At 37.9% G+C, this 24,829-nt stretch overlaps 6 protein-coding genes across 6 annotated transcripts; 4 read left to right on the top strand and 2 right to left on the bottom strand.

The window, feature by feature from the left end:
- Positions 1–69: 69 nt before the first annotated feature.
- On the top strand, positions 70–321 carry ATC70_011409 (Cytochrome b5 heme-binding domain-containing protein; the record flags this gene model as incomplete). Its single annotated transcript, XM_064830601.1, has 1 exon — positions 70–321. One exon carries the CDS (start codon positions 70–72, stop codon positions 319–321), a length of 252 nt encoding a protein of 83 aa, XP_064683103.1.
- A 252-nt stretch (positions 322–573) lies between these two features.
- Positions 574–1,532, top strand: ATC70_011408 (uncharacterized protein; the record flags this gene model as incomplete). The annotated part of the gene is made up of 3 exons (XM_064830600.1): positions 574–641; positions 697–864; positions 929–1,532. The coding sequence occupies 3 exons, from the start codon at positions 574–576 to the stop codon at positions 1,530–1,532; spliced, it is 840 nt and encodes a 279-aa protein (XP_064683102.1).
- Positions 1,533–11,473: 9,941 nt separating this feature from the next.
- On the bottom strand, positions 11,474–11,992 carry PRS4_2 (ribose phosphate diphosphokinase subunit prs4; the record flags this gene model as incomplete). The annotated part of the gene is made up of 1 exon (XM_064830599.1): positions 11,474–11,992. The coding sequence occupies one exon, from the start codon at positions 11,990–11,992 to the stop codon at positions 11,474–11,476; it is 519 nt and encodes a 172-aa protein (XP_064683101.1).
- Positions 11,993–17,232: 5,240 nt separating this feature from the next.
- On the top strand, positions 17,233–17,673 carry PRE1 (Proteasome subunit beta type-4; the record flags this gene model as incomplete). The annotated part of the gene is made up of 1 exon (XM_064830598.1): positions 17,233–17,673. One exon carries the CDS (start codon positions 17,233–17,235, stop codon positions 17,671–17,673), a length of 441 nt encoding a protein of 146 aa, XP_064683100.1.
- A 4,614-nt stretch (positions 17,674–22,287) lies between these two features.
- Positions 22,288–22,860, top strand: ATC70_011405 (Abhydrolase_2 domain-containing protein; the record flags this gene model as incomplete). The annotated part of the gene is made up of 1 exon (XM_064830597.1): positions 22,288–22,860. The coding sequence occupies one exon, from the start codon at positions 22,288–22,290 to the stop codon at positions 22,858–22,860; it is 573 nt and encodes a 190-aa protein (XP_064683099.1).
- Positions 22,861–23,571: 711 nt separating this feature from the next.
- ATC70_011404 (uncharacterized protein) lies at positions 23,572–24,090 on the bottom strand (the record flags this gene model as incomplete). The annotated part of the gene is made up of 1 exon (XM_064830596.1): positions 23,572–24,090. One exon carries the CDS (start codon positions 24,088–24,090, stop codon positions 23,572–23,574), a length of 519 nt encoding a protein of 172 aa, XP_064683098.1.
- Between the last annotated feature and the right edge of the window lie 739 nt (positions 24,091–24,829).

The following is a 24,829-nucleotide window of genomic DNA, read 5'->3' as shown; positions in this document are numbered from 1 at the left end:
GTGAATAAGCGATGTCCTTTGTGCAGCCAGGATGTATTTGGAACAGCAAAAGAGCAACAATTCATCAGAATGTACTTTTCTACTGACAATTCGGATGAAAAGACCATCAATCAAATGAACCTCAAAATGAAAAAATTGTATGAAGAGATGCAGAGGCTTCAGGAGCAAGCCAGAGAGTACAATACGTTGAAGCAGCAGCACACTGAAGCAAAGGAGGACCTTCAGAGATCTCGAGAGCTAATCACATTGCTTCATGAAAAGTACAGCAATTTGAGACTTGAATTAAGCATGGCTAAGGCAGATTTAGCAAAGAAGAACTAACTATCGCTTCGTTTTGGCATATTAAATAACCCTTCTCCTAATTCAAAGCACTCATATGCTATCAAGACAATAAACTCGTAGTTTTTAGTCAGAAATTGCTTGGTCGATTCATGCTACATCTGATAGACAGTGACTCCTTTCTTTCTCAACATGACAATTAAGAAAACCCGCAGCTTGACAAGTTTTTTTTTTTTTTTTTTTTTTTTTTTTTTCGTCTTTCTTTCTCAATTTAAACACTCCACACGATTCAAAATGTCTGAACGTAAGGTATTGAACAAGTACTTTCCTCCAAATTTCGATCCGGCAAACATCCCAAGACAGTAAGTGCCTTCAAACATGCAAAGAATCATCATCTCATCTGTTGTGCCATTGTAGAAAAAAGCCCAAGGATCAGCAGCATAAGGTGCGTCTTATGTCTCCCTTCTCTATGCGCTGTGAGAGTTGTGGTGAATACATCTACAAAGGAAAGAAGTTTAATGCGAGAAAAGAAACGGTGGAGGGTGAGATGTATCTCAATATCAAGATCTTTCGATTCTACATCAGGTAATTTGCAGGGCCCACAGTAAGGAGGTTCTCGAACGTCTTTCTAATCCTACACTGGTTATAGATGTCCTCGTTGCTCTGCAGAAATCACCTTCAAAACAGATCCCAAGAACACAGATTACGTGGCTGAGAACGGAGCCAGCAGAAATTTCGAACCATGGCGTGGCGAAGAAGACCCTGAATCAGGATCTGACGATGAGCCTGATGATCCCATGAAGTCATTGGAAAGCCGCACACTGGATTCAAAGAGAGAAATGGACATTATGGATGCATTGGATGAAATTCGTACTAGAAATGCTCGATCAGAACGCTTGGATGTGGATGAAGTGCTAGATCGCTTTTCAGCAGAAGATAAAGTGGTGATTACAGACCGCATGAAGAAGGAAGAGGAGGAAGATGAGAGACAGGCAAAGGCAATTTTTGAAAGTGCGGATGGGCAACAAGTACGAAAACTAAAGGAGGCCGAGCCAGACGCTATTTCGTTAGTAGGTGAATCAGCAAAGGATATACCCTCGTTCAAACCAGCCGCGATTATCAAGAAGAGAAAGCAGCCTACATCGAGCTCCATTGTCGTGGTGAAAAAGCAAAAGAACGAAGCACCCAAATCAGCCAATGCGTTATCCTTACTCGCCAGTTATGATGATGATGACAGCAGCTCTTCTGATTAAGCACTTAATAAACTGGAAACTTTGTATTTACAACCATCATGCAGCTATGGAAAAGTGTAATTGGATTTTGATCGGAAGAGTTCAGAAGAGGATGAAGTACAAGTCTAAGTAAAGACCTTCAAAAAAGACCGCGAAAGCTGCTAATTACAAGTGATTGCGAACAACGAAGAGAGAGATAGGGTGTTGAAGCATCTTGTAGTGGAAACCCCTTGACCATACCTTGCTTCGCTGTCGTTTGGCAGATAGTCAAAGTTGTGCCGCGCATCTGATCAAAAAAAGGGGGGACAACTTTTTTACACCATATGTTGATGCCAAAGAAGACTTATCAAAAAGGTTATATACCGGACCTTGAGTGGTTACTAAGAATACCTATGAAGGGATTCTCAGTCGCTACATTGGTTATTGTCAAGCAATTAGGCGAGGAAGTGTAAAGTAAACCAATATATATTATATAAAAAGCCTGTGTTTCGATGCTATTATACGTTGTACAATTACCAACTCCACCAGGCTTCTCTATTCTTAATCAGACTTTGCTCCACTGTGTTTACTCTACAAAATGGGTCGGCATTTGAGCACCTACAATAATGCTTCCTTTCAAACCAGGTTTTCTACCCCCCAAATTGGAGTTTACGTTGGCAAAAACACGTTTTTCCTTAATAGCAGCACAGAAACGTTCATGTTGTGATGATCAAGTCTATGATATAAATCCAGGGCGTTGTATAACTCATACTAGCACACAAAAAAAAATTATATGCGCTACGACGGTAGCCAAAGCTAGCTTTGAGCGATTGATTTTGGACAATTTGGCTGGAGCTGACCTATTCGGTAGTGTAGGTCCGTGAAACCATTTAGAGTCGACTTCACTACAATCTCCTGGTGTCGAATCTGGCATTACAGAATCTGTAGGTATCATAAACTTCTATTCGCTCGACTCTGATACAAAACTTCGTTGTTTGCTTCCCCCATTATGCTGACACCAACTCAAACTGTCCGGTTTCAGCCATTTCTCTTTAAATATGAGTGTATAACATTGTGGATAGACTTTAAGTCCAGTTTCACAAATAGATATGGCCTCTCTGTTGTGGACAACCATCAAAAGTGTCCTGCTAACCTGATAAACATCTCATTCAATCTGAGCACTTGGTTGGATTCAGATTTGCATTATACCATTAGCCCTCAACTAGTTCAGAAATTTACCGTATTCGTGCATTTCAAAAAGAGAGACCTCCTGGGCCTTAGGATTAGGATACAAGCATCGATAGCTTAGGTGTTGAGTTCCGTACAATGCAGAACATCAGAGACATCAGACAGTGCTTTGGTTTATTTACTTTTTCGGCCACACAGCTTACTACGCCTTATAGGTCAAATTCTGTCCAAATCTAACCATTTTCAAATATAAATAGCTCATGCCACAAACCGTTTTGAGCGCTTGGAGTAGCACCAAACAGCTCCCGTTGGTTGCGCTTTAATTACTGATGCTTTATCTCAAATTTTTTTGGATCATTGCAAATCCATGGAAATTCTCATTTTTTTCATGTGTACTGGTAAGGGAAAATTCTTGAAAATCAAACGATCGCGTTTTTCGCCCCAAAACTGAAGACTTTTTCTATGATACATATTAGATCAAATTGATTGCAAGGATGAAAGGCAACATTAGAAGCTCTTTCTATGAGATTTTCCTACATGAAATTTCGACATTTTGGCAAAAAACCTGTTTTTATATTTTTGCAAGATGCTCATTATTTTCAGTCTGAAAACTGAATGTAATTAACACCATTCGATGCGGCTTCTTTAGTCCTTTAAAGGTATATTAGGAAGTTGGGTACGATAAGGAGAGTTTTCATAGTCAAATTTGGTAAAAACGTTCAAAGGATGTCAAATCAAGTCAAGCTTGAACATGAAAACACCCACTGCACAAATTCAAATTAAATTGCCGCAATTACAGCTGCCACGGTACAAGACTGAGACTAAATCTACTGGCCGTGACGTCGGATAGTGCGCCCTCTCATTCTTCCATTTCACCGTTTTTTTACCTTTTTTTGCAAAACGCGTTTAGTATGAAACTATGGCTGTTTTGGAAACCATTTGTTTGATAATAACACTCTAGCTTCCGATAACACTATCTTGTACTGTTGGAAGAACTTGATACTGTTTCTTTGAAGTGGAATATATTATGTACCATTCGATAACGAGCACAGGAAGGCGTAGAATTAACACTAATTGAATTTGTTTATTAGGTTTTGATGATTTTTTTGCCTGCTTAATGCGGGTGCTGCTGTTATTACTTCTCTGCTATCTCTGCTGTCTGCTTCTTTGGTTCATCATGTCTGGTGGTTGTTTCTTTGGTGTTTGTTTGGTCTCTGGTGTGGTTCATTCTTCGGTTTTTCTATGGTGCTGGTATTGCTACTGCGAATCTGGTTTTTTCTAGTCTTTTCTGGTCTACTGTATTTGGTGCATGCTCGTTCTTTGGTTCATATCCGGTGATTGCGTAATATCTGGCCTATCTATGGTGGTGATGAAAGGTAAGTAACTTGTTTGGTCTTTGTCTGGTCTCTACTGATGATGTTTGTTCTTTAATTTTTCTATAGTGCTGGCATTGCTATTGCTGCTGCTGCTAATATGGTCTTTTTTGGTCTACTGCATTTGGTGCATGCTCGTCCCCTGGCCTGTCTCCGGCGGTTGCGTATTATTCTCTGGTCTATCTGTGTCTGTGGTAAGTGGTAAGTAGCTTCTTTCTTCTGGTCGCAATGATATATAACTTCTTTGAACGTTTATATTGTTGCTTCCTTTCTCATGATAATGCATTCATGATGTTTACTTTGTGGCACTTTTTTCTTTTTTTGCTGGTTGTGTTACCTCTGTGGCTTCACATAAAACAACATTAGTCATTATGTTGCATTGCATACTGATAATACCACTGTTGTTTTTGCAGCTGTGTGTGTTTGTGTTGCTTTACATCCGATTATTGTTACCATGCATGTTGCTCATGTGTGCATTTTTGTTGCAACAATAACGAGCTGTTCTGAACATCTTTGATGTTGTATTTGTTATGCTTTTCTTTGACTTGCTTCGTGTGAGTGTCTCTTTTTGCCTACATGCTACTATACCCTTAGAGTAGTATGTTCTTTTCTTCATTCTTTCATTATTTTTGTGTTTCTTTGAAGCATACCTTTTTTACGTTGTGTGGATGTGCCTATCCCTGAAGCTCAACAAGAACTTATCCGAGGCTAGGAGGTGGATAGGCCGCCTCCACTTGGTTATCGCTACTTGCTTTAGTGATGATTGAGAGTCTCAACGCTAGAATCTAAAAGCTAGGTGGTGTAAGTAAGGCATGCTCTAGCACCTGGGGGAAATTTGATGATAGTAACAGCTATATTGCTATATATAACGGAGCTTAACATTTTGCCTCACACCAAAACAGGGGGAAACCCTCGCAAAATTTTTTTTTAGGTCAGCGGAGTATTCAAGCGATTTGATTGGCTGAGAGGTTTGTGGGATACATCCACTATTATCTGCATTCCGACAGTTCATCCAGTTACCAGATTTAGATATAAACTATATGTACACCGGATTAGATGTACAGTACGATATCGATTTATACTATAAGAAGATATGAGCTTCAGATACGCTAGTACTATAAGATTCATACTATATAAGATATAGGCTATATATGGCACCACGGACATGGATGGCGCTATAGACTTATACTTGTATTCCGACATTGACTACGGATGTTTACCATATCTGGATAAGCACCAAGATTAATGCAATATGAGCTTGTTGCTTCAGATGTGCACTTTATGATCCACGCTATAAGACACATGCTTATATCCGTGATACTAGCTACAGATACTTTATGTACTACAGACTTGTACTATATATGAGACATGCTATAGACATGCATACGATATGCTATAGACATGCCATATATCCAGATACATACTAAAGATGTATGCTCAGCGATATACACTCAGATATGTACTATTGATATAGACAAAGAAGACTGTACCTATCGGATACATGCTACTAGATCGATATTAATTATCCTTATTATACTGTAGGGGGAAAAACTGTCCCGTTCGTTTAAAAAATTGTCTTTTTGCATTAGTTTTTAGTCATTTCTCTGTATACAAAATCGAGATATATATCCTTTGAATGAGAGAAAGTATTGCTATCTATACATATTTATGACTTTTTCAAAAACTAAAATCGAATGATTTTGTTATTTAAAAAATAAATATAGAAAAATGTACATTATACAGTGCGCGAAAAAAACGTTCCAGTGTTTTGCCAAATTGCACTTATAGCCAGTTTCCTCTGCAAATATCAAAGCTACTGGGGTTTGCTTAGTTTCTTCAATAGCCTAAGTAGTTGGCTATCAGATGATATATTATGCGCTTTATTCACGTAATTAAAAAAAAAGTATGGTAGCCTCATGAAAAGTGAAAAAGTCGAATTTATTAAGTTTTATAAAAAAAGCTCATTATTATTTAGTTAGACCACCTTTACTCTTGATAACCGCTTTGATTCGGCGTGGCATACTGCCTATGTATTTAAGACAGCCTTCTTTTGTGAATTTATACCATTTCTGTTCAATTCTGTCTTCTAGCTCAGAAAGGCTGGTGGCCCTAGTAGGGTACTTGTTCAAACGACGTTTTAGTTGATGCCAGACATGTTCAATGGGGTTTAGGTCAGGGCTTTGGGGGGACCAATCAAGGACACTTTGCACAGAGAATCCGTGATGCGTGAGCCATTTTTTAATGGGACCAGAAGTATGTGGTCTTGCGTTATCTTGCTGGAATCTAAACGTTTTCTTGTCCAGCCCATAGTACTCGATAGTGTCTGATGTATCATTTCTAAACCGGATCTCCAAATGCGTAGAAACAAGCAGTTCAATCACCAATCACATCAGATCATAAACTTTGACATGAAACAGGATTTGGTTACGATCCATATCATGGCATGTTCAGGATAATAGATTAAGTCTATTATCCTATCACCCAAATCAACACATCTAATACCCTATCCTCACATCAAATCCTTCAATTCGAATAGTATATAAACGATATTCTTTACCTGATTAATTTCATACTCCTTTTTATAAATAATTTATTTCTGATAAATCAGTAGCCAAGAGAAGGCGTGTGAAGCTATTTCAAGCGCCCAAAACTCTTTGTGGCATGAAATATTCGTGCTTGAAAATGGCTAGATTTGAACAGAATTCGACCTAAAACGACGGTGTAGCGGGTTGCATTGCCAGAAGAGTAAGTGCATTACAATTCGGTCTAATGTCCCTGATGTTTTGCATTGTACGGAGCTCAATCTCTAAGTTATCGATGCTTTTATTCTAGCAGTGAAATCAGGTTTGAATAGATTTCAAGCAATAGTAAAATACAATAAGAATCAACTATATTTTATTTGTGTATAAAATGAACTGAAGATCCTGGAATTGGGTAAAAAAAAAGAAGAGCATTTATACATTTGCAACTAGCTTGTAGAATTAGTGATGTTAGAGAGCAATAGGTGCTGCTACTGCGATATCTGGCAAATGCTGTTGACGTTTGATTTAAAGTAGTAATCAATGCAAGAGCACTGGCCATAAGGGTCGATTTGGGTAACCTTGATGGGCTTGGGTGAGCTATCGTCATAGCATGGTTTAATGTAACCTTGATGGTTTAAAGTGTGATGTTTGTTACTGAAGTATGGAACCTGTGGAATTTGAGGCTTTACAGACTAAAATTCACGGAAAAAAAAAGAATAAAAAAACAGTAAAGTCAACTTGATAAAGGTATGTTTTATTATCAAACTGACAGGTGTAAAGTAAACTGAAGTCTCTCTACTGGCCAGGTAGATGATCCTTCTTATATACTATAACAATGGATAAAAGTTCTATTAATTAGATTGACAAATAAGTCAACCCAGATCAACTCATGTCTAATCATGCTAAAAGACAACTCCAGCAAGCTAATCATGATTTAGCTTTTGCCTGGATGAATAATTAGACTCTCATCCGAAGTACCCTGATCTATCCTTTCTATAAGGATAATTAATATCGATCTAGTAGCATGTATCCGATAGGTACAGTCTCCTTAGTCTATATCAATAGTACATATCTGAGTGTATATCGCTGAGCATACATCTTTAGCATATATCTAGATATATGGCATGTCTATAGCATATCGTATGCATGTCTATAGCATGTCTCATATATAGTACAAGTCTGTAGTACATAAAGTATCTGTAGCTAGTATCACGGATATAAGCATGTGTCTTATAGCGTGGATCATAAAGTGCACATCTGAAGCAACAAGCTCATATTGCATTAAGCTTGGTGCCTATCCAGATATGGTAAACATCCGTAGTCAATGTCGGAATACAAGTATAAGTCTATAGCGCCATCCATGTCCGTGGTGCCATATATAGCCTATATCTTATATAGTATGAATCTTATAGTACTAGCGTATCTGAAGCTCATATCTTCTTATAGTATAAATCGATATCGTACTGTACATCTAATCCAGTGTACATATAGTTTAAATCTAAATCTGGTAACTGGATGAACTGTCGGAATGCAGATAATAGTGGATGTATTCCACAATTTCGGTGAGGCTAACTCGTGTAAATTTTAATGCGTTATTATGTTGTCGGTAAGCCTGCTAATGGTAATGGAAATGAGAAAGCGAATATGCTATTTAGACACTAAGGCTTTACATTTTGGCTTCGCTACGGTAAAACCACCTTTAAAATCGTTGTTATCAAGTATTGGGCTAGATGCTTGAATACTATTTTAGTATTGCACCTTCGCCTCCCTATGATAAAAACCTTATATAAATTAATGCTAACAAAAGTTGGATTAAATGCTTGATTGTCATGGCCATTCACCTTCGTTTGACTACGGTATAACCCCCTCAAGGCCAATGATACCAACAAGTGTTGCCTTGAAACAACATATCACGCAATCCATAGCCAAATAGCAAACAAGAAATCACTTGATCAGATACGCCATGTTCTGGGAAGAAGAGCCTTTAATCTCTGATTAACTACGATGGCGCTTTTGTGTTCATATTTTCCAGTATCCGATATATGAAACCTCCGTGGTGCTATACCATACCATGGCCTAGAGCTTACCTTGATAGTAGTTGAATGCACGTTTATACAGTACAACTCCAAAAGAATTCACTCTGAATTTGCTAGCCAGCAACCAGCAATACTCATATTACCGGGATAGTCTAAAGAACCTTCTGCCATTACATTTTAACTAAATTATTTTCCGTTATTGGGAATAGTCAATTCGATCAAATCAATTTCAAACTTTTCAATTCATTACATTCTTACCCATGAAAATGTGATATATTTAAAAAAAACCACAATTTGACAATATTAAGATTTTCTCACCATATATAAGGGTTCAATGTTAGTTAAATGTCAGACGTGAGACCATCAGCGTCTTTATATAAAGAAGTGTGGCCCAGACGTGAGCTTTCGGCGTCAGTATAAAACAAGCAAGCACCCCCCCCTTTTTTTTTATTGTCAGGTGTCAGGTACACACAGACTTTGTGTGTAACTTTTTTTAATTTAGTATAAATATCAACTTAGTTTGCAAAACAATAAAGATCATCTTATATCTCAATTCTATTCTTTTATATACATTTATCTAAGTCTACTCTAAAACTATACCTATACACACGACACAGGTGCACACAGACTTTGTTAGTAACTTTTATAGTTAATATGAATATCAAAAATAATAAAGGTTATTTTTTTTTCTCACTTATACTGCTGAGACATATACATTTATCTAAATCTGTTACTTATACTCATAACACCATTAAATAACAAACACTTTGTAACATTCTATGCGGAAACTTTTTGATAATTTTACATTTATCTGCCAGTAACTTTTAAACGAATCAGCTCTAGTACACATTCAAAATAACATTCATATATTACGAACTGTTCAACAACGCGATGGCATAGTAAAAGCGAATATAGTACCACAAAATTTCGAGAACCTAATTCCACTACAGTAGCAGTTTATGAAGATTATTATCTACAGTCTGATTGGATTATTTTGTATATTCCACACGGTCATCAAGCGATTGAGAAACAGTATCTAATGAATATTGTGGCAAACATTGTATCGTATAGTATTAAAAGACAATTTTTCATGTATGTTATCTTTTTACTATCTCATGCCGTGCAATAGATAGCATCCTATTAATAAAATTAAACAGTATGGGCCCGCTTCTGCAACAAAGGCAACATAATAAAGCGTGCTACTCTTTGGGGGGTATTCAATGCATTCATCCTTAATAAACTCAGTAAATCTGTAAGCCATGTCTTTCTACGTGTTGTATTCATATATAATCCAGCCCAGCCTTTCATAGTATTGATCTATACGAGGGCTTGATTGTTGCGAAGCGAATATGCAAAATCGTAGTATCTAAGTAGTAAATTCGATTTCTCTCTTTCTTTATTAATAATGGTTTGTTTAAAATCTACATATATATAGCAGAGTTTATTATTTTTAATGATTTGGAATGTCTACGGCGACAGCCCGCAGGGTGACACCGTCGTCAAGTGTAGTGATATTGCATCTAATTCAACATTTGTTAATATTAGTCCTAATCGATTTTACCGTAGCCAAGCAAAGGTGTACAACCATAGTGTTCAAGCAGCAAATTCGGGTTCTCATTTGAATTGTTAATAATAAGCTTACCAGCAACATAGGGCATCAAAATTCGCATGAATTAGTCTTACAAAATCAATATGTCTCCTGTTGAAATTACAAGCTGCACAGGTTGCAGAGCTGCCCTTCCTGACGGCTTTAGTTACTAAAGATGTGGTTCATGCCGTGTAAATAAAAGCCGTAAAGCAAAATATAACCAAATTGGACAGTTTTCAAGCCTTCATATCTTGACATGTAGACCTTCCTGAGCCACCGGAACAACGCCAAACAATTGCACTTGAGTAGTGATAACTTTCTGACACCTTTGCTCAACTTTTTGAGAACCTAAAAAATATGGCCAAAAATCAACCAAAAAGCATGAGGTACCGCTCATGGTTTTGTACGAAAATCAAAGGATCGCATTTTTCGCGTTGAAAATAAAGACTTTTGCTATGGCATATATCAAATTAAAATGTTTCTCTCGACCCAGAGCAACCTCTGAAACCACTGTTATGAGGCTTTCATATACAAAATATGGCTATTTTCGCTAAAAAACTCATTTCAAATTTTATTGAATTGCTCAATAGTTTCAATCAAAACACTTATTACAGTTGTCACCGTCGGAAGCGCCTTGAAAAGTACTTCAAGAATGTATTAGGAAGCGTAGGGTGATCATCACTGTTCATATAGTCGAATACCAAAAAATAGATTAAAGAAGTCCAAAAAAGACGAGATCTATCCAATCTAGAGCAGAAAAAAAATAAGCTGAGGTTGAATTAATTTTGACGGCGGCATTGCTGCTGGCTGACCTAAATGCCTTTCTGTTGATGATAATGATGATTGTGATGTTAATCAAATGGGGATCATGGAATTGAAAGGGTAATTGCTTAACCCAAATACTTTTTTCGGTGCTTTTGTTACAAGCGAGCCTTTTGCAATGTCAACATCTCAAAAAAAGTCGCTGTAGATCTTACACAAGTCCTTTATTTACTTATGACCAGCTTTATGTCGCCATCTTATTAAGAGCATCAGCAACAGTGAATGATATGACAATTCTACTGTAGGGGGAAAAACTGTCCCGTTCGTTTAAAACTTTGTCTTTTTGCACAGGTTTTTGGTCATTCCTTTGTATACAAAGTCGAAATATATATTCTTTGAATGAGAGAAAGTAGTGCTATCTATACATAACTATAACTTTTTCAAAAACTAAAATCCAATGATTTTATTGGTTAAAAAATAAATATAGAAAAATGTACATTTTATTATAAAATCATTAATAGTGAGTTGAACCACCGTTGCTCTTGATGACAGCGTTGATTCGGGCAGGCATACTATCATTATATTCCTGGCACTCTTTTTCTGTTATTTTGTACCACTGAATGTTAATACGCCGCTCTAATTCTTCTTTTGTAGAGTGCCTAGTGGGATACTTATTAAGACGAAGCTTTAGGAGATGCCAGACATGTTCAATGGGATTAAGATCGGGACTTTGGGGTGGCCAATCCATAACTTCGTCTAGGTTAAACCCATTGTCGGTGAACCATTGTTTAGTAATGCCCGATGTATGCGGTGTTGCTCTGTCTTGTTGAAATTGTACATCAGATGGTGTCTTCCCAAAGTGCTCAAGAGTGTCGTTCAATGGTGTCTTCAAAATATCGACATACAAGCCCGAGTTTATTGCGTCTTCAATAATGGTAGTACCATAGCCAGGCCCCTCCGCTGTTATACAACTCCAGAACATGACCCCACCGTCATTTCCCTGCAACTGAGACTTGACTTGATACGACTGCATGATTCGGCCACCATTCGTTCAGTAAAAAGAATTACCATCTGAGCCTCAAAGGTTTATTCTTGTTCCATCCGAAAACACCCAACGACGCCAATCAGCAATAGTAAGATGCCTATGCTTTTTAGCCCACGCCAATCGAAGCCGCTTGTTTATCTTGCTAACAAAATTTATCTTTGCTTTTATTCGAGATTTAAGACCATTTCATTCCAATGACTTGCGGATGCCACCGATTGACATATCTTGACCCATCAATCTTAAACTCTCTTGCGCTGCTCCGGGGCTATCTAAAGTACCTGATCGAAGTTCTCTTGACATTAGGGACATAGTTTTAGCACCAAGTTTTTTCGGTCTTCCGCCAAGAGGTCTAGCTGGGTCAGGGCAATATAGTTTTCTGAGCCTTGTGAGAGTAGAGTTACCCACTCCTGGATACAAATTTTTTTATCTTTGAGAACGACAGACCACGTTGGAGCAAAGATTGGAGAGTGTTGCGCAAATCTTGTGTTAAACGAGCAGGCATAATGAAAGTTTTGAAAAAAAAATAAGAAAGCAAAGAAATAAAGAAAAAAATATGAAGAAATTAGCTTCCTTTATACTTTTAGAATGCTTCTCGTGTATTAAATATTCTGAGCATACCGCGGGTAGTTTTTTTTAGATCTCTCCGATACGTTTATCGGAATTAAAGATATGGACAATTTTATATTCTTTAGAATTATCCAACTAACATTTTTGCCACGTCTCACTTTAGCTGGTTATACTGGGATTAAAATATAGTCCAGCCATAAGGTTTTTATGTTGCTGTAATCCCTATAAGCTGTTCTATCAAACGCAGTATGGGGTAGCTTTGTTTTCTGAGTTTTGGCAATATACTGGGTAAAAGTCAAGATTATTTGAACGAACGGGGCAGTTTTTCCCCCTACAGTATATATACTAAGTTCTGAATGCCAAAGTAGCAATTTATCTTGTACAACGCTTATCACATCTGGTGAACCTCAGTATTTAGATAGCTGAGATGCATTGCAATTATCATAGCTTGTCCATGTTGTTGCACAACACAGACATATATACCCATCAAGAATACCTTAATCTTTATAGACAGCTGTAGTCCTTCTGGCACAACATCGATAATTCTTTCAAATTCAAGACCCCCATTTAATCAGCATCGCAACCGTCATTGTGACCAACAAAAAGACACCTAGGTCAGCCAGCGGCAATACCGCCACCACCAAAATTGATTCAAACTCAGTTTATTTTTTCTGTTCAAGATTGGACAGATTTTGTCTTTTTTCGACTTCCTCCATTTGTTTTGAGATATTCAACTATATAATTCGCGATAATCATACGATGCTTCCTAATACACTCTTGCAGTACTTTTTAAGGCGCTTCCAATGACACCAAGTAAAATACTTGTTCTGACTCAACTTAACGAGCAATTACAGAAAACACGAGATAAGGTTTTTGGCCAAAATGTCGAAATTTTGCATACAAACACCTCATAAAGTGGTTTCTGAAGTAGCTTTGGATGGAGAGAAACAGTTTGAATTAATATCATAACATAATAAATGTTCAGTCCTTAGACACTTTACAACCCTAATATGGAACCTGAGTTTCAAGGCATCTATCTAGCCTGGCTCGTATGAGAATAATGATTATACAATCAATCAACAAAAATCACTGTTAGTTCTACCCTCTTTCCTCTGCTCAATGCTGTCAACGTTTTATTTGAACGACGTCTCAGAGCCTCAGAGATTTCATTACTTACTGCAGACATCTTACGCAGCCCATGAATCGTCAATGTCCAGGCTAACGTTATTAAATATAGAATGCAGGACGATGTCATTATGAACGATATAGAATGCAATAAATTATTATTATAAACGATAGCTTTATGGCCTGCCACCTACTTTTCATACGCTTCAAGAGCATTTAATACTGTATTGCAGTATGAAAAGGGCGTTGAGTTTGCCAGCTGGCCCCACAAGCCAAAATTAATTCAAATCCAGAATCATAGTTTGTTCCAGATTGGACAAATCTTGATGGTTTTGGATTCGATTAAGCTATTTTTGCAAATTCGACTAAGTAAAATATGATGATCACCCCATGCTTCCTTAAGATTTCCTGGAGTACTTTTCAAGGTGCATCCAATGGTACTAAGTAATACAGATGTTTTGAATAAACCTATCAAATGATTTATAAAAATATGAAAAGAGGTTTCTGGCCAAAATGTCGAAATTTTACATATCAAAGTCCCACAAAGATAATTTCAGAGGTTGCTCTGGATCGATAGAAACATTTTGATGTAATATATACCATATTAAAAGTCTCCATTTTCAAGGTGAAAAACGCGATTGTTTAATTTTCGATGAAAACCATGAGGGGTACCTCATGCTTTTTGGTCGATTTTTGTTCATGTTTTTTTTGATCCCCAAAAAGTTGAGCAAAGGTGTCAGAAAGTAACTGCCAAATGAGAGCAAGTGTTTGGTCCTATTATGACAATCTAAAACGGCCTTGGACGCGGGAAAACGCAGCTCAAATGCATTCAAATTTTGCTGTATTATGGATACTAAGGACTAAAAAGTGGAAATACCAGTATGCTACTTGCCCGTATATGAAGTAGATACGTGTATATGGATGTGGAGCATCAGATAAGAGTCAGATCCACAGATATTATAAAGGGTTTTCATGTGTAAATAGAGGGTCAGCTTAAACGTTGTAGTATTATGATAAGATACACAAGTGTAACCGGTAGCTCGAGCTGTCGCTGTGCAGGTTGGTTCTCACCGAAGCGTAGCGAAGGTAGAGAACCATCCAAAGCATAAACACGCATATAATTAGTGATTATATATCAATCAACAATCAGGGTTCTTCTTCTAACATTTTAGCTATATTAATTTTGGGATATTAGCCAAAGGCTCGCGGCAGCGCGAGCCGTTTGAACGTAGGTTGGTTTCCACCGAAGCGAAGCGTAGGTCAGGAAACCACCCGAAGTGCTGAAAGGCTCGTATGCCATAGTAAAAGTCTTCATCTTTATGGTAAAAAATGCGATTGTTTGATTTTCGATGAAAATCATGAGGTACCCCTCATGGTTTTTGATCGATTTTTGGCCATGTTTTTTTTGACCCAAAAAGTTGAGCAAGGGTGTCAGGAAATTACTACTACTCATGTACAATTGCCTGGTGTTATTCCAGAGGCTCAGAAAAGTCTACATGTCAAGATATGAAGACTTCAAAAGTGTCCGATTTGGCTGTATTTTCGCTTTATGGCTTTTATTTACACAGCATGAATCACATCTTTCTTAGCTGCAATTTACTGGGAGGGCAGTTCTGTAGGTTGCGCAATTTTTAATTCGAAGAGGAGGCATATTGATTTTGGTAAAGCTAATTCATGCAAATTTTGATGCGAAATGTTGCTGGTAAGCTTATAAAAGCGGAAATATATACTTGAATTTACTGCTTGAACTCTACGGTTTTACACCTTTGCTCGGCTGCGGTAAAGCCTATTATGACTAATATTACCAAATATTGAATTTAATGCAATCTCGCTACGCTCAATGACGACGGCGACATCCTGCAGGCTCTTACTGGAGACATAATAAATCAGATATAATAAAATTTTGGCATAATATGAAGTTGATTTTAAACAACCAACTATTAGTAAAGGAAAGGTTATATCAGAGTCTGGAGAAAGTAATAAAGATACATCTTAATACAAAAAAAAGAGCCTGGAGGAGGAGGAAAGGAAGTATCACCCTCAGCGCCCTGTTTACTTACACTGATACCAACCGAAGCCTATTATTGAGACGCTGTGAAAAAAAAATTCAAGGTTTATGCAGCATTTGTAAACCACAATCTCCATTTTTTTTCAGATAATAGCATTGCCATATCACTCACTGCTGCTGATGCTCTGAATAATATGGCGACGTAAAACTGATCCTAAGTAGATTCAGGACTTGCGTAACATCTACTGCAACTTTTTTGAGATACTGTCATTGCAAAAGACACCTTCATGAGGAAAAGCTCCCCAAAAGAAGTATTTAGGCCAAGCAATTATTCTTTTATTTCCATGATCCCATTTAGTCAGCCTCGCAATCAACATTATTGCCATCAAAAGAAAGGCATTTGTCGTAGGTTAGCCAGCGGCAATTCCGCCTCCAAAAATGAGTCAAGCTCAATTTATTATTTCTGTTCAAGATTAGGCAAATTTTGTATCTTTCTAGATAGCTCCTCCATCTACCAAGGGCTTCAAATCCCTTCCTCCCTCACCTCCCTTGAAGACTCCACCAAAAATTCTGGCACCTTCCAAATGGCAAATGCTTTGATCCTTACGCCTTCCCTTGAATGCAAGAAATACATGGTACCGCGTGCTTCATAACAAGATCGCTACTAGAGAACTGCTACAGAGTAGTCTCAAAAACCCTCCTGACCCCATCTGCTCTATACGCAATTCATCCATGGAGACTACAGAGCAATTTTTCTTTGCTTGTCCTGCCAAACGCTCCTTTTGGTCCGCCGCCTTCAACATGTATATGCCACCCTCCGTCGCACAGAATACCTATTCCAATTTCAGAAGATTCCTGCTTTTAGAACACCGCATATCTCGACAACATCATCCAGTATACCCAGGCCTTTCAGTCCACCAGGTCTTTTTTGCTTGTATACTGCAGACTGTATGGTATTACCACTATCAGCACCACTTTAACAACACCCCCTTTCCACCTTCCATTCTCCTTTATCTTCAAACATCTCTCACAACCTTACATTCCCAGGAAAACCTAGATCAGCTTCTCTAAATCGATACCCTGTATATTCATATATCCAGTCTTTTTCCCCTCTCCCTTTATTTAGGTGACGTTTAAAGGACTTTAAATAAAGCATTTATATGCCCTAAAAGAAAAATTGTATTTTTCGATTTCCTTAATCTATTTTGTGATGTTCACCTATATAAATTGTGATAATCATACGATGCTCCCTAATACACTCTTGCAGTACTTTTCAAGGCGCTTCCCATGACGCCAAGTAAAATACTTGTTTTGACTCAACTTAATGAGCAATTACAGAAACCCCGAAATAAGGTTTTTGGCCAAAGTGTCAAAATTAAGCATATAAAGATCTTATTAAAGTGATTTCAGACGTTGCTTTGGATTCAAGGAAACATTTTGATTTAATACTTACCATAGTAAAAGTCTTCATTTTCGAGGTGAAAAACGCCTTTGTTTAAATTTCGATGAAAATCATGAGGGGTACCTCATGGATATCCACCGTAATGTCATCTATCGCTTCCTCACACACACCATCCCTACCAAACGTCTGCTACATTACGTTGAGATAGCTGAATTACCTCTCTGCCCGATCTGTGGTAACGAAGAAAATGCTGTACATTTGCTTTTCCTCTGTTCCAGCAAGATATCCATCTGGAAAGCTATCATCTTTGAATTCTTGTGGCCAACCGTTTTGATTGGTAATATTATCCAAGCCTTTTCCTCTTTTGAGTTTGAAAACATCAAGTATGTCTCCAAATCGTACACCACTGCTGACATGGCCGTACTGGTAACACTTGTTGGCAACATTTGGCGAGCTGAAGTTCGTAAGATCTTTCACTCGACTCCATTTACATGGATCGATGTGGTCCAGCAGATCAAGAACCAGCTTCAACTACATGTCCAAACTGAAATTCACAAACAATTGTAATTCTCTAATCACAACTGTCATCTATCATCTGTTCCTGTCATCTATCGCTTTATCCTAAATATAATTGAATATCATACCAATTGCGCCCGCCTTTTGGTTATGCCTTAGGGACCTACTTACACGGAGTAATCAATAAAAACAATTTTTTTTAAAAAAAAGTACCTCAAGGTTTTTTATCGATTTTCGGCTATGTTTTTTGGGTCCTCAAAAAGTTGCGAAAAAGTGACAGGAAGTTACTAACACTCAAGTACAATTGTTTGGTGTCATTCTGACAGCTCAGAAAAGCCTACATGTCAAGATATAAAGGCTTGAAAGCTGTCAAATTTAGTTATGTTTTGCTTTATGGCTTTTTTTTTACACGGCATGAATCACATCTTTAATAGCTGAAGTCTTCTGGAAGGGCAGTTCTGCAGCCTGTGCAACTTCTAAATATAATAGGAGGTCTATTATTAATTTTGATAAAGCTAATTCATGCAAATTTTGATGCGTTTTGTTTTTGGTAAGCTTGATAATAATGGAAATAAGAAACCGAATTGGCTGCTTGAATACTATGGTTTTGCACCTTCGCTTCGCTGCGATCTGGCCCTCATATAGATCAATGCTATTAAGTGTTGAATTAGATGCCTAACTGTCGTAGGTTTTTTATCGTTGCTTAGCTATGGTAAACCTTCCAACCCCTCCCCCTCCATTGTCACCCCCATCTATTGTCACTGTTGTCCAGCTCTCACTTTAAAATTATATTTGAAAAAATGAGATTGGCTTGTCTATTTTTTAAGAACATAGTTTTCCAGTATCCATAATGACAATGATTAAAAATTTAGGAACATGATCTTGGCCTGGTTCACTGTAGGAGGACGTAAAAATTGTAATGTCTTGTAAACTTGCTGATTGAATATTTCTTGCATGTGCTGATTTTGCTCATCTAAAGGTGTATCCTTGAATGTAGGGTCAAGTAAATTGACGGGATCAAGCGGGTTGAGATTTGTAATAGGTACAGGTATTCGACTCTCAGGAATTCTAGAGCTTTTGGGATAAAAGCATTGTGAGCTAATAATGCCACTACCTTACTGGCTGGATAATGGATACTAATAATAGAACCGGAATCGAATTTAGCTTTGCGAAGTTTTGAGCAATTTTCCTTGAATGGTTTTCGAAGGCAGATGTACTGAAATTCTTGGTTTTCTGAGACTGGTGTAAACAATCGCAAGTCGCCTTTACAAATGGCCGTCATCTGGGTACCTGGTGCGGGTGCATTCGGTGATAGGGTGGAGTTGGCGTATTCGGACTGCAAAGATGGGCATTCCTAATCTTGTATGGTTGTTATTGGATTGGGGCTTGTGGGCTAATAAGCGTTGCGTAACATTTCATGCTGATTTGATTCCGGACGTTCCAGGCGTTTGATAACATCAAGAACTTGGTCTTGTGGTATTTGTTGATTAGTATTAGTGGAATTGAGCTTGTCTTTCATGTTTCTGTACACGTGAGTCGACAGTGGATGAGAAAAACATGATATTCTGTTTCAGCCTCTCAAATTGAGGGGCTAGCCATCATCGAGAGTAATGAGATCGTTCGGCTAGTAGAGAGATTTGATTAATACCTAGATAATAATCTCTACTGCTCAAAATAACAAATGTTCATTTGAAGAGAAGGCTGGCAGGCAAGTTGCAATGAAAGACTCACGCATGCTACTTTGGATTTGTTAGGTTAAACAAATGCTCATCATATGCTGCTGCTGAGCAATATATTCCAAGTTGAAGATGGTGATACACTAAAATAACAAAATGCAGAGGCTGATAAAAACAGCGTGGTTTTGGCTTAGTTCTAGCTCGCCGCTCATTAGTTTAGTAATCGTTATTTCATGGGAAGTATTCAGCACTATATATAACCTTATGCATGCCAAGTACCTATTATCGTCAAGTATTTGGCAATGCCAAGAATCACGCAATCATGAGTTATGCTTTTTAACCACGATTAGTAATAATGATTACAGATCATTACGTATGTCCGCGTAGTCCTGATTACAAATCATTACCCATGCCGTAATAATCACTCATGTCTCGGCGCTAATGTCCGCACCTTTTGTCAAGTATAAATATCATGCCCCTTTCCACTTCATCCGTTTTCAATTGTAAATTATCTTCTATATCCTTTCTTACCTAAAAACAATTATTCTTCTATAACAAACCATCTCAATCAAATCAAGTATCAAGTTCCAAGTTTCAAGTCCAAGTTCCAAGTCCAAGTTCCTGACAAGAATACAAGTATAATATGGTCAGTATACAGTGTGCAGCTACCTTGCGATGTGTCAACTAACTGGTGATTCAAGGATATTTTCTGCCTGGTGTCTGGTTGGTCTGTGGCTTTTCATCCAAGCGAAAAGTCTTCTTTTGTATGCTTTCAAATCAGAAAACATAACAAGCTTACACTATTTCGCTTGTAATTGAAATGGTAGACTGTGCTTATGCTTAATGTTCGACTGTCTTTAAACTTACTCGAGAAGCCTAACGGCACCAATGTATTCAAAAGTCTGGTATATCAGGTAGTTTATTCATGGTAGTCTATGGCAACCCTATCCTCGGTCTATTTTTCCTTGTTTGGTAGATTTTGAGACGCGGCCACTGTCACGCTACCCCCTTTTTTCTCTCACGTTTTCCCTTTTTTTTTCCAGCATATTTACACTCTTTACAGTCAATTTTATTTTTTATATTTTTTTTTTCTTTTGGCAATGACTATCCTCAACTTTCCAAGTCTCTTCATACTGAAACCAGCGGTGGTAGACCTAGTCAAAACTAGCAAAGGTGAATGGTGCTGGTAACGATACTCTATTATGAAGGTAATAGTGCTAGCGGTGCATCCTAGTCGGTACCGTTCGAGTTCTAGGGCGAGTAGCTTTGTAGCTATTAGCATCTCCACTTGAGCTTCAATCTCATCAAACAAGGTTCACCAACTGATTTGTGCGTCTTTGTCATCTTTTTGACTTTGCATGTTCATTTCAGATTTCTTTTTGGGTTCAACTAGTATCTCCCTTCTCGTGGGTGAACACCGTCAGTAATGTATTAGTATTTTCTACTACATGAAGCTAAATGATACTGCCAGAATAGTTCTTTTTTGTTATTTAATAAATTCAACTTGTATTATTTACCAGCTCCTCTTATTAATGTCTACTTGTGTTGTCTAAAATTTAATTAAAAATAATGAAAAGGTGATTCATGTTGAGGTGAGCTCCTATTTCTATAATGTTATTTATTGAGTGATACAAAATACTGAAAGGTGTTGCAGAAGTATAGTTAATTGAGAAGGTACACAAACCCAAAGAAAGAACCCTACGTATTATACTTTGATTGTTTTTTGGAAAGACAATTGGTACCGCCGTAACATTGAACAACTGTTTTTTTAGAAGCTTCTAATGTAAAATATCAATGACATACTGCCCGTTGTAAGCATATAAATTTAAATCAAAAAACTGATGGTCAGCAAACTAGGGCTAGATATTTTAGCTACTGCTGGATTGCGAGTGCGTAAAACCAAACTGCTGCAAGATGTATCAGAGATGAAAATAAAGACCCCTTCATTATTGAAAACTAAACTATGGGCATCACCGATGGACCTCTTAGTCAATCGTTTTTTCATGAGCTTGACGGATATAGGAAGAGACATAGGAATTCCATATGCTGCTAGAAGATATAAATCTTCCATACTTGACTCATTGGCAATTAATATCACATCATCACCTAGGTATGATGCCCATATATTCTTGAACTTCACCGTCTCGCAGTAGTAGGCAGATGATGATTTCGTTTGATCTGTTCTATTCTCCTTGAATAAGCAAATAGAACTAAGCATTACAATTTTTGCTTCAATAGATTTAGCTATGTTTTTTAATAAAGCAATGCGGATACCAACAGACGACATGTCTAGACAGTAATCATACTGAATATGTCCGTTTTAATTGAATTGGTGATAGTGTGTTGCTGTCAGTGCACGATAGATTTCGACCAACAAAACTCAGGAGGATACTATGATCCAACGCTCCAACTTTACCGACGAAGCAACAATCATATTTTTTTCCTAGGATGATGATTGCTCCCATGCTGAATGGGGTATATGTACATTCAATGACAGAAGTAAAGTGAGCATTAGAGCAATTCAGATTGAACACCAATGCACTGATGCTTGGTTACTCCCATTTTATAAAATGATTGAGAATGCGTTTTTACATCTATACATTCGTACATCCAAAAAGTGGCATTCCTTGCGTACATTTAGAAAGGTCACTATGGAACTTGTTTTCATCACTAAAACCCCTATCATACTCGCATTTAACAGCTTATTTTACTCTTTTATAGGGCTTTACTTCTATTGCAATGTGATTCGCTGATGCGCGTAAAACAGCCAGCATTCTTCCGTCACCCCATCATTCAGGAATTTGAGATATACAGTAACACTTGGATGAATTTGAGGCCCAAGCTCTGGCGTTAGAAATCGTTGTAAGCCATTGGAATAGCGCCAAATAGTTGCTCTCAACCATGAGTCATTTTTTAACAGCTTTACTCAATTTTTGGGAGCCGAAATTTCATCACCTAGAATTGGCCCCAAACTATGGGGACATACCTCATGAAAATCGTTGAAAATTCTTGCCTGGATACGGAAAGCAAACTCAATGATACTGAAGCCTTTTATCAGGATTTGTACATGGAGGAGCCGATTGACATGGATTGCCTGAACGCCATGTTGGGACATATCAATCGCACTTTATCATCGGAAGATACTGCACAGATTATGGCGTCAATAGATTATAATGATATCTTGGATGACGCCCGTCCAACACCCAAAGAGAGTAGCCCAGAGCTAGAGAGCATTGGCTATAAGATACGTTACCTCTTTGTATCCCATCCAAGCTGTCGGGACATTATCCACCAGGTATTCAATGAAGCTATCCATTTGGCAAAGTTCCCAACACCTTGGCAGGCCTCGTGTACCGTCATTCTACACCAGAAAGGTGCCAAGAATGACCTCGCCAACTATCGGCCCATCACACGTATTGCAGCTGACTGCAACGCTTTTACCCGAATAATGAACTCTCGAGTTGTCCAAGTTGCTAACAAGATTATCACCCCCTACCAATGTGGTTTCCTGCCAGGTCGTTATAGCGATGACCATGGCATGTCCCTAAGTGCTTCTAGATAACGCTCATTCTGCCAGCTGGCGGAATCCCTCTAACTTTGCAGCCTATGCCGTCATCATGCTTGATAACGCCAAGGCTTTTGAAAGCGTTCATCCCAAGTATCTCCCACAAGTGTTGCTGAAATCTGGTTTCCCTGAAGCGTTTGTCACGTATCACAAACCTCTTCGTTGATAGCGATGAATTCGTAATAATAGTCGATGATAATAATCAGTTGTCAACTGTATCTAAAACGAAAGCAAAGAGCTTTTTTATTACAGAGCATCTAACTAGCTTAAATATATTAGATCCCTGGTAAATGACTACTACGTTGAGATGGTATATAAATAGCAGGCCACTGGGGCCTTATGGGTAGTTTGTATAGCTTGTTGAGAGGCCACCTAAGTCGATATGTTTCATGTAGTGTAGGTGGAACTCGATATCTTGACATCAGGGAGATTGAATGTATTGCAGTTCCTGAGGCACTCGTGTACTCACAATTGACTGGACTTGTAAACATACTGTAGGGGGGAAAAACTGTCCCGTTCGTTTAAAACTTTGTCTTTTTGCACAGGTTTTTGGTCATTCCTTTGTATACAAAGTCGAAATATATATTCTTTGAATGAGAGAAAGTAGTGCTATCTATACATAACTATAACTTTTTCAAAAACTAAAATCCAATGATTTTATTGGTTAAAAAATAAATATAGAAAAATGTACATTTTATTATAAAATCATTAATAGTGAGTTGAACCACCGTTGCTCTTGATGACAGCGTTGATTCGGGCAGGCATACTATCATTATATTCCTGGCACTCTTTTTCTGTTATTTTGTACCACTGAATGTTAATACGCCGCTCTAATTCTTCTTTTGTAGAGTGCCTAGTGGGATACTTATTAAGACGAAGCTTTAGGAGATGCCAGACATGTTCAATGGGATTAAGATCGGGACTTTGGGGTGGCCAATCCATAACTTCGTCTAGGTTAAACCCATTGTCGGTGAACCATTGTTTAGTAATGCCCGATGTATGCGGTGTTGCTCTGTCTTGTTGAAATTGTACATCAGATGGTGTCTTCCCAAAGTGCTCAAGAGTGTCGTTCAATGGTGTCTTCAAAATATCGACATACAAGCCCGAGTTTATTGCGTCTTCAATAATGGTAGTACCATAGCCAGGCCCCTCCGCTGTTATACAACTCCAGAACATGACCCCACCGTCATTTCCCTGCAACTGAGACTTGACTTGATACGACTGCATGATTCGGCCACCATTCGTTCAGTAAAAAGAATTACCATCTGAGCCTCAAAGGTTTATTCTTGTTCCATCCGAAAACACCCAACGACGCCAATCAGCAATAGTAAGATGCCTATGCTTTTTAGCCCACGCCAATCGAAGCCGCTTGTTTATCTTGCTAACAAAATTTATCTTTGCTTTTATTCGAGATTTAAGACCATTTCATTCCAATGACTTGCGGATGCCACCGATTGACATATCTTGACCCATCAATCTTAAACTCTCTTGCGCTGCTCCGGGGCTATCTAAAGTACCTGATCGAAGTTCTCTTGACATTAGGGACATAGTTTTAGCACCAAGTTTTTTCGGTCTTCCGCCAAGAGGTCTAGCTGGGTCAGGGCAATATAGTTTTCTGAGCCTTGTGAGAGTAGAGTTACCCACTCCTGGATACAAATTTTTTTATCTTTGAGAACGACAGACCACGTTGGAGCAAAGATTGGAGAGTGTTGCGCAAATCTTGTGTTAAACGAGCAGGCATAATGAAAGTTTTGAAAAAAAAATAAGAAAGCAAAGAAATAAAGAAAAAAATATGAAGAAATTAGCTTCCTTTATACTTTTAGAATGCTTCTCGTGTATTAAATATTCTGAGCATACCGCGGGTAGTTTTTTTTAGATCTCTCCGATACGTTTATCGGAATTAAAGATATGGACAATTTTATATTCTTTAGAATTATCCAACTAACATTTTTGCCACGTCTCACTT

Source organism: Mucor velutinosus, assembly GCF_035048745.1.
Source record: "Mucor velutinosus strain NIH1002 chromosome Unknown tig00001564, whole genome shotgun sequence".
Classification (NCBI taxonomy): Eukaryota; Fungi; Mucoromycota; class Mucoromycetes; order Mucorales; family Mucoraceae; genus Mucor; species Mucor velutinosus.
This window is presented reverse-complemented; position numbering and strand designations above follow the sequence as displayed.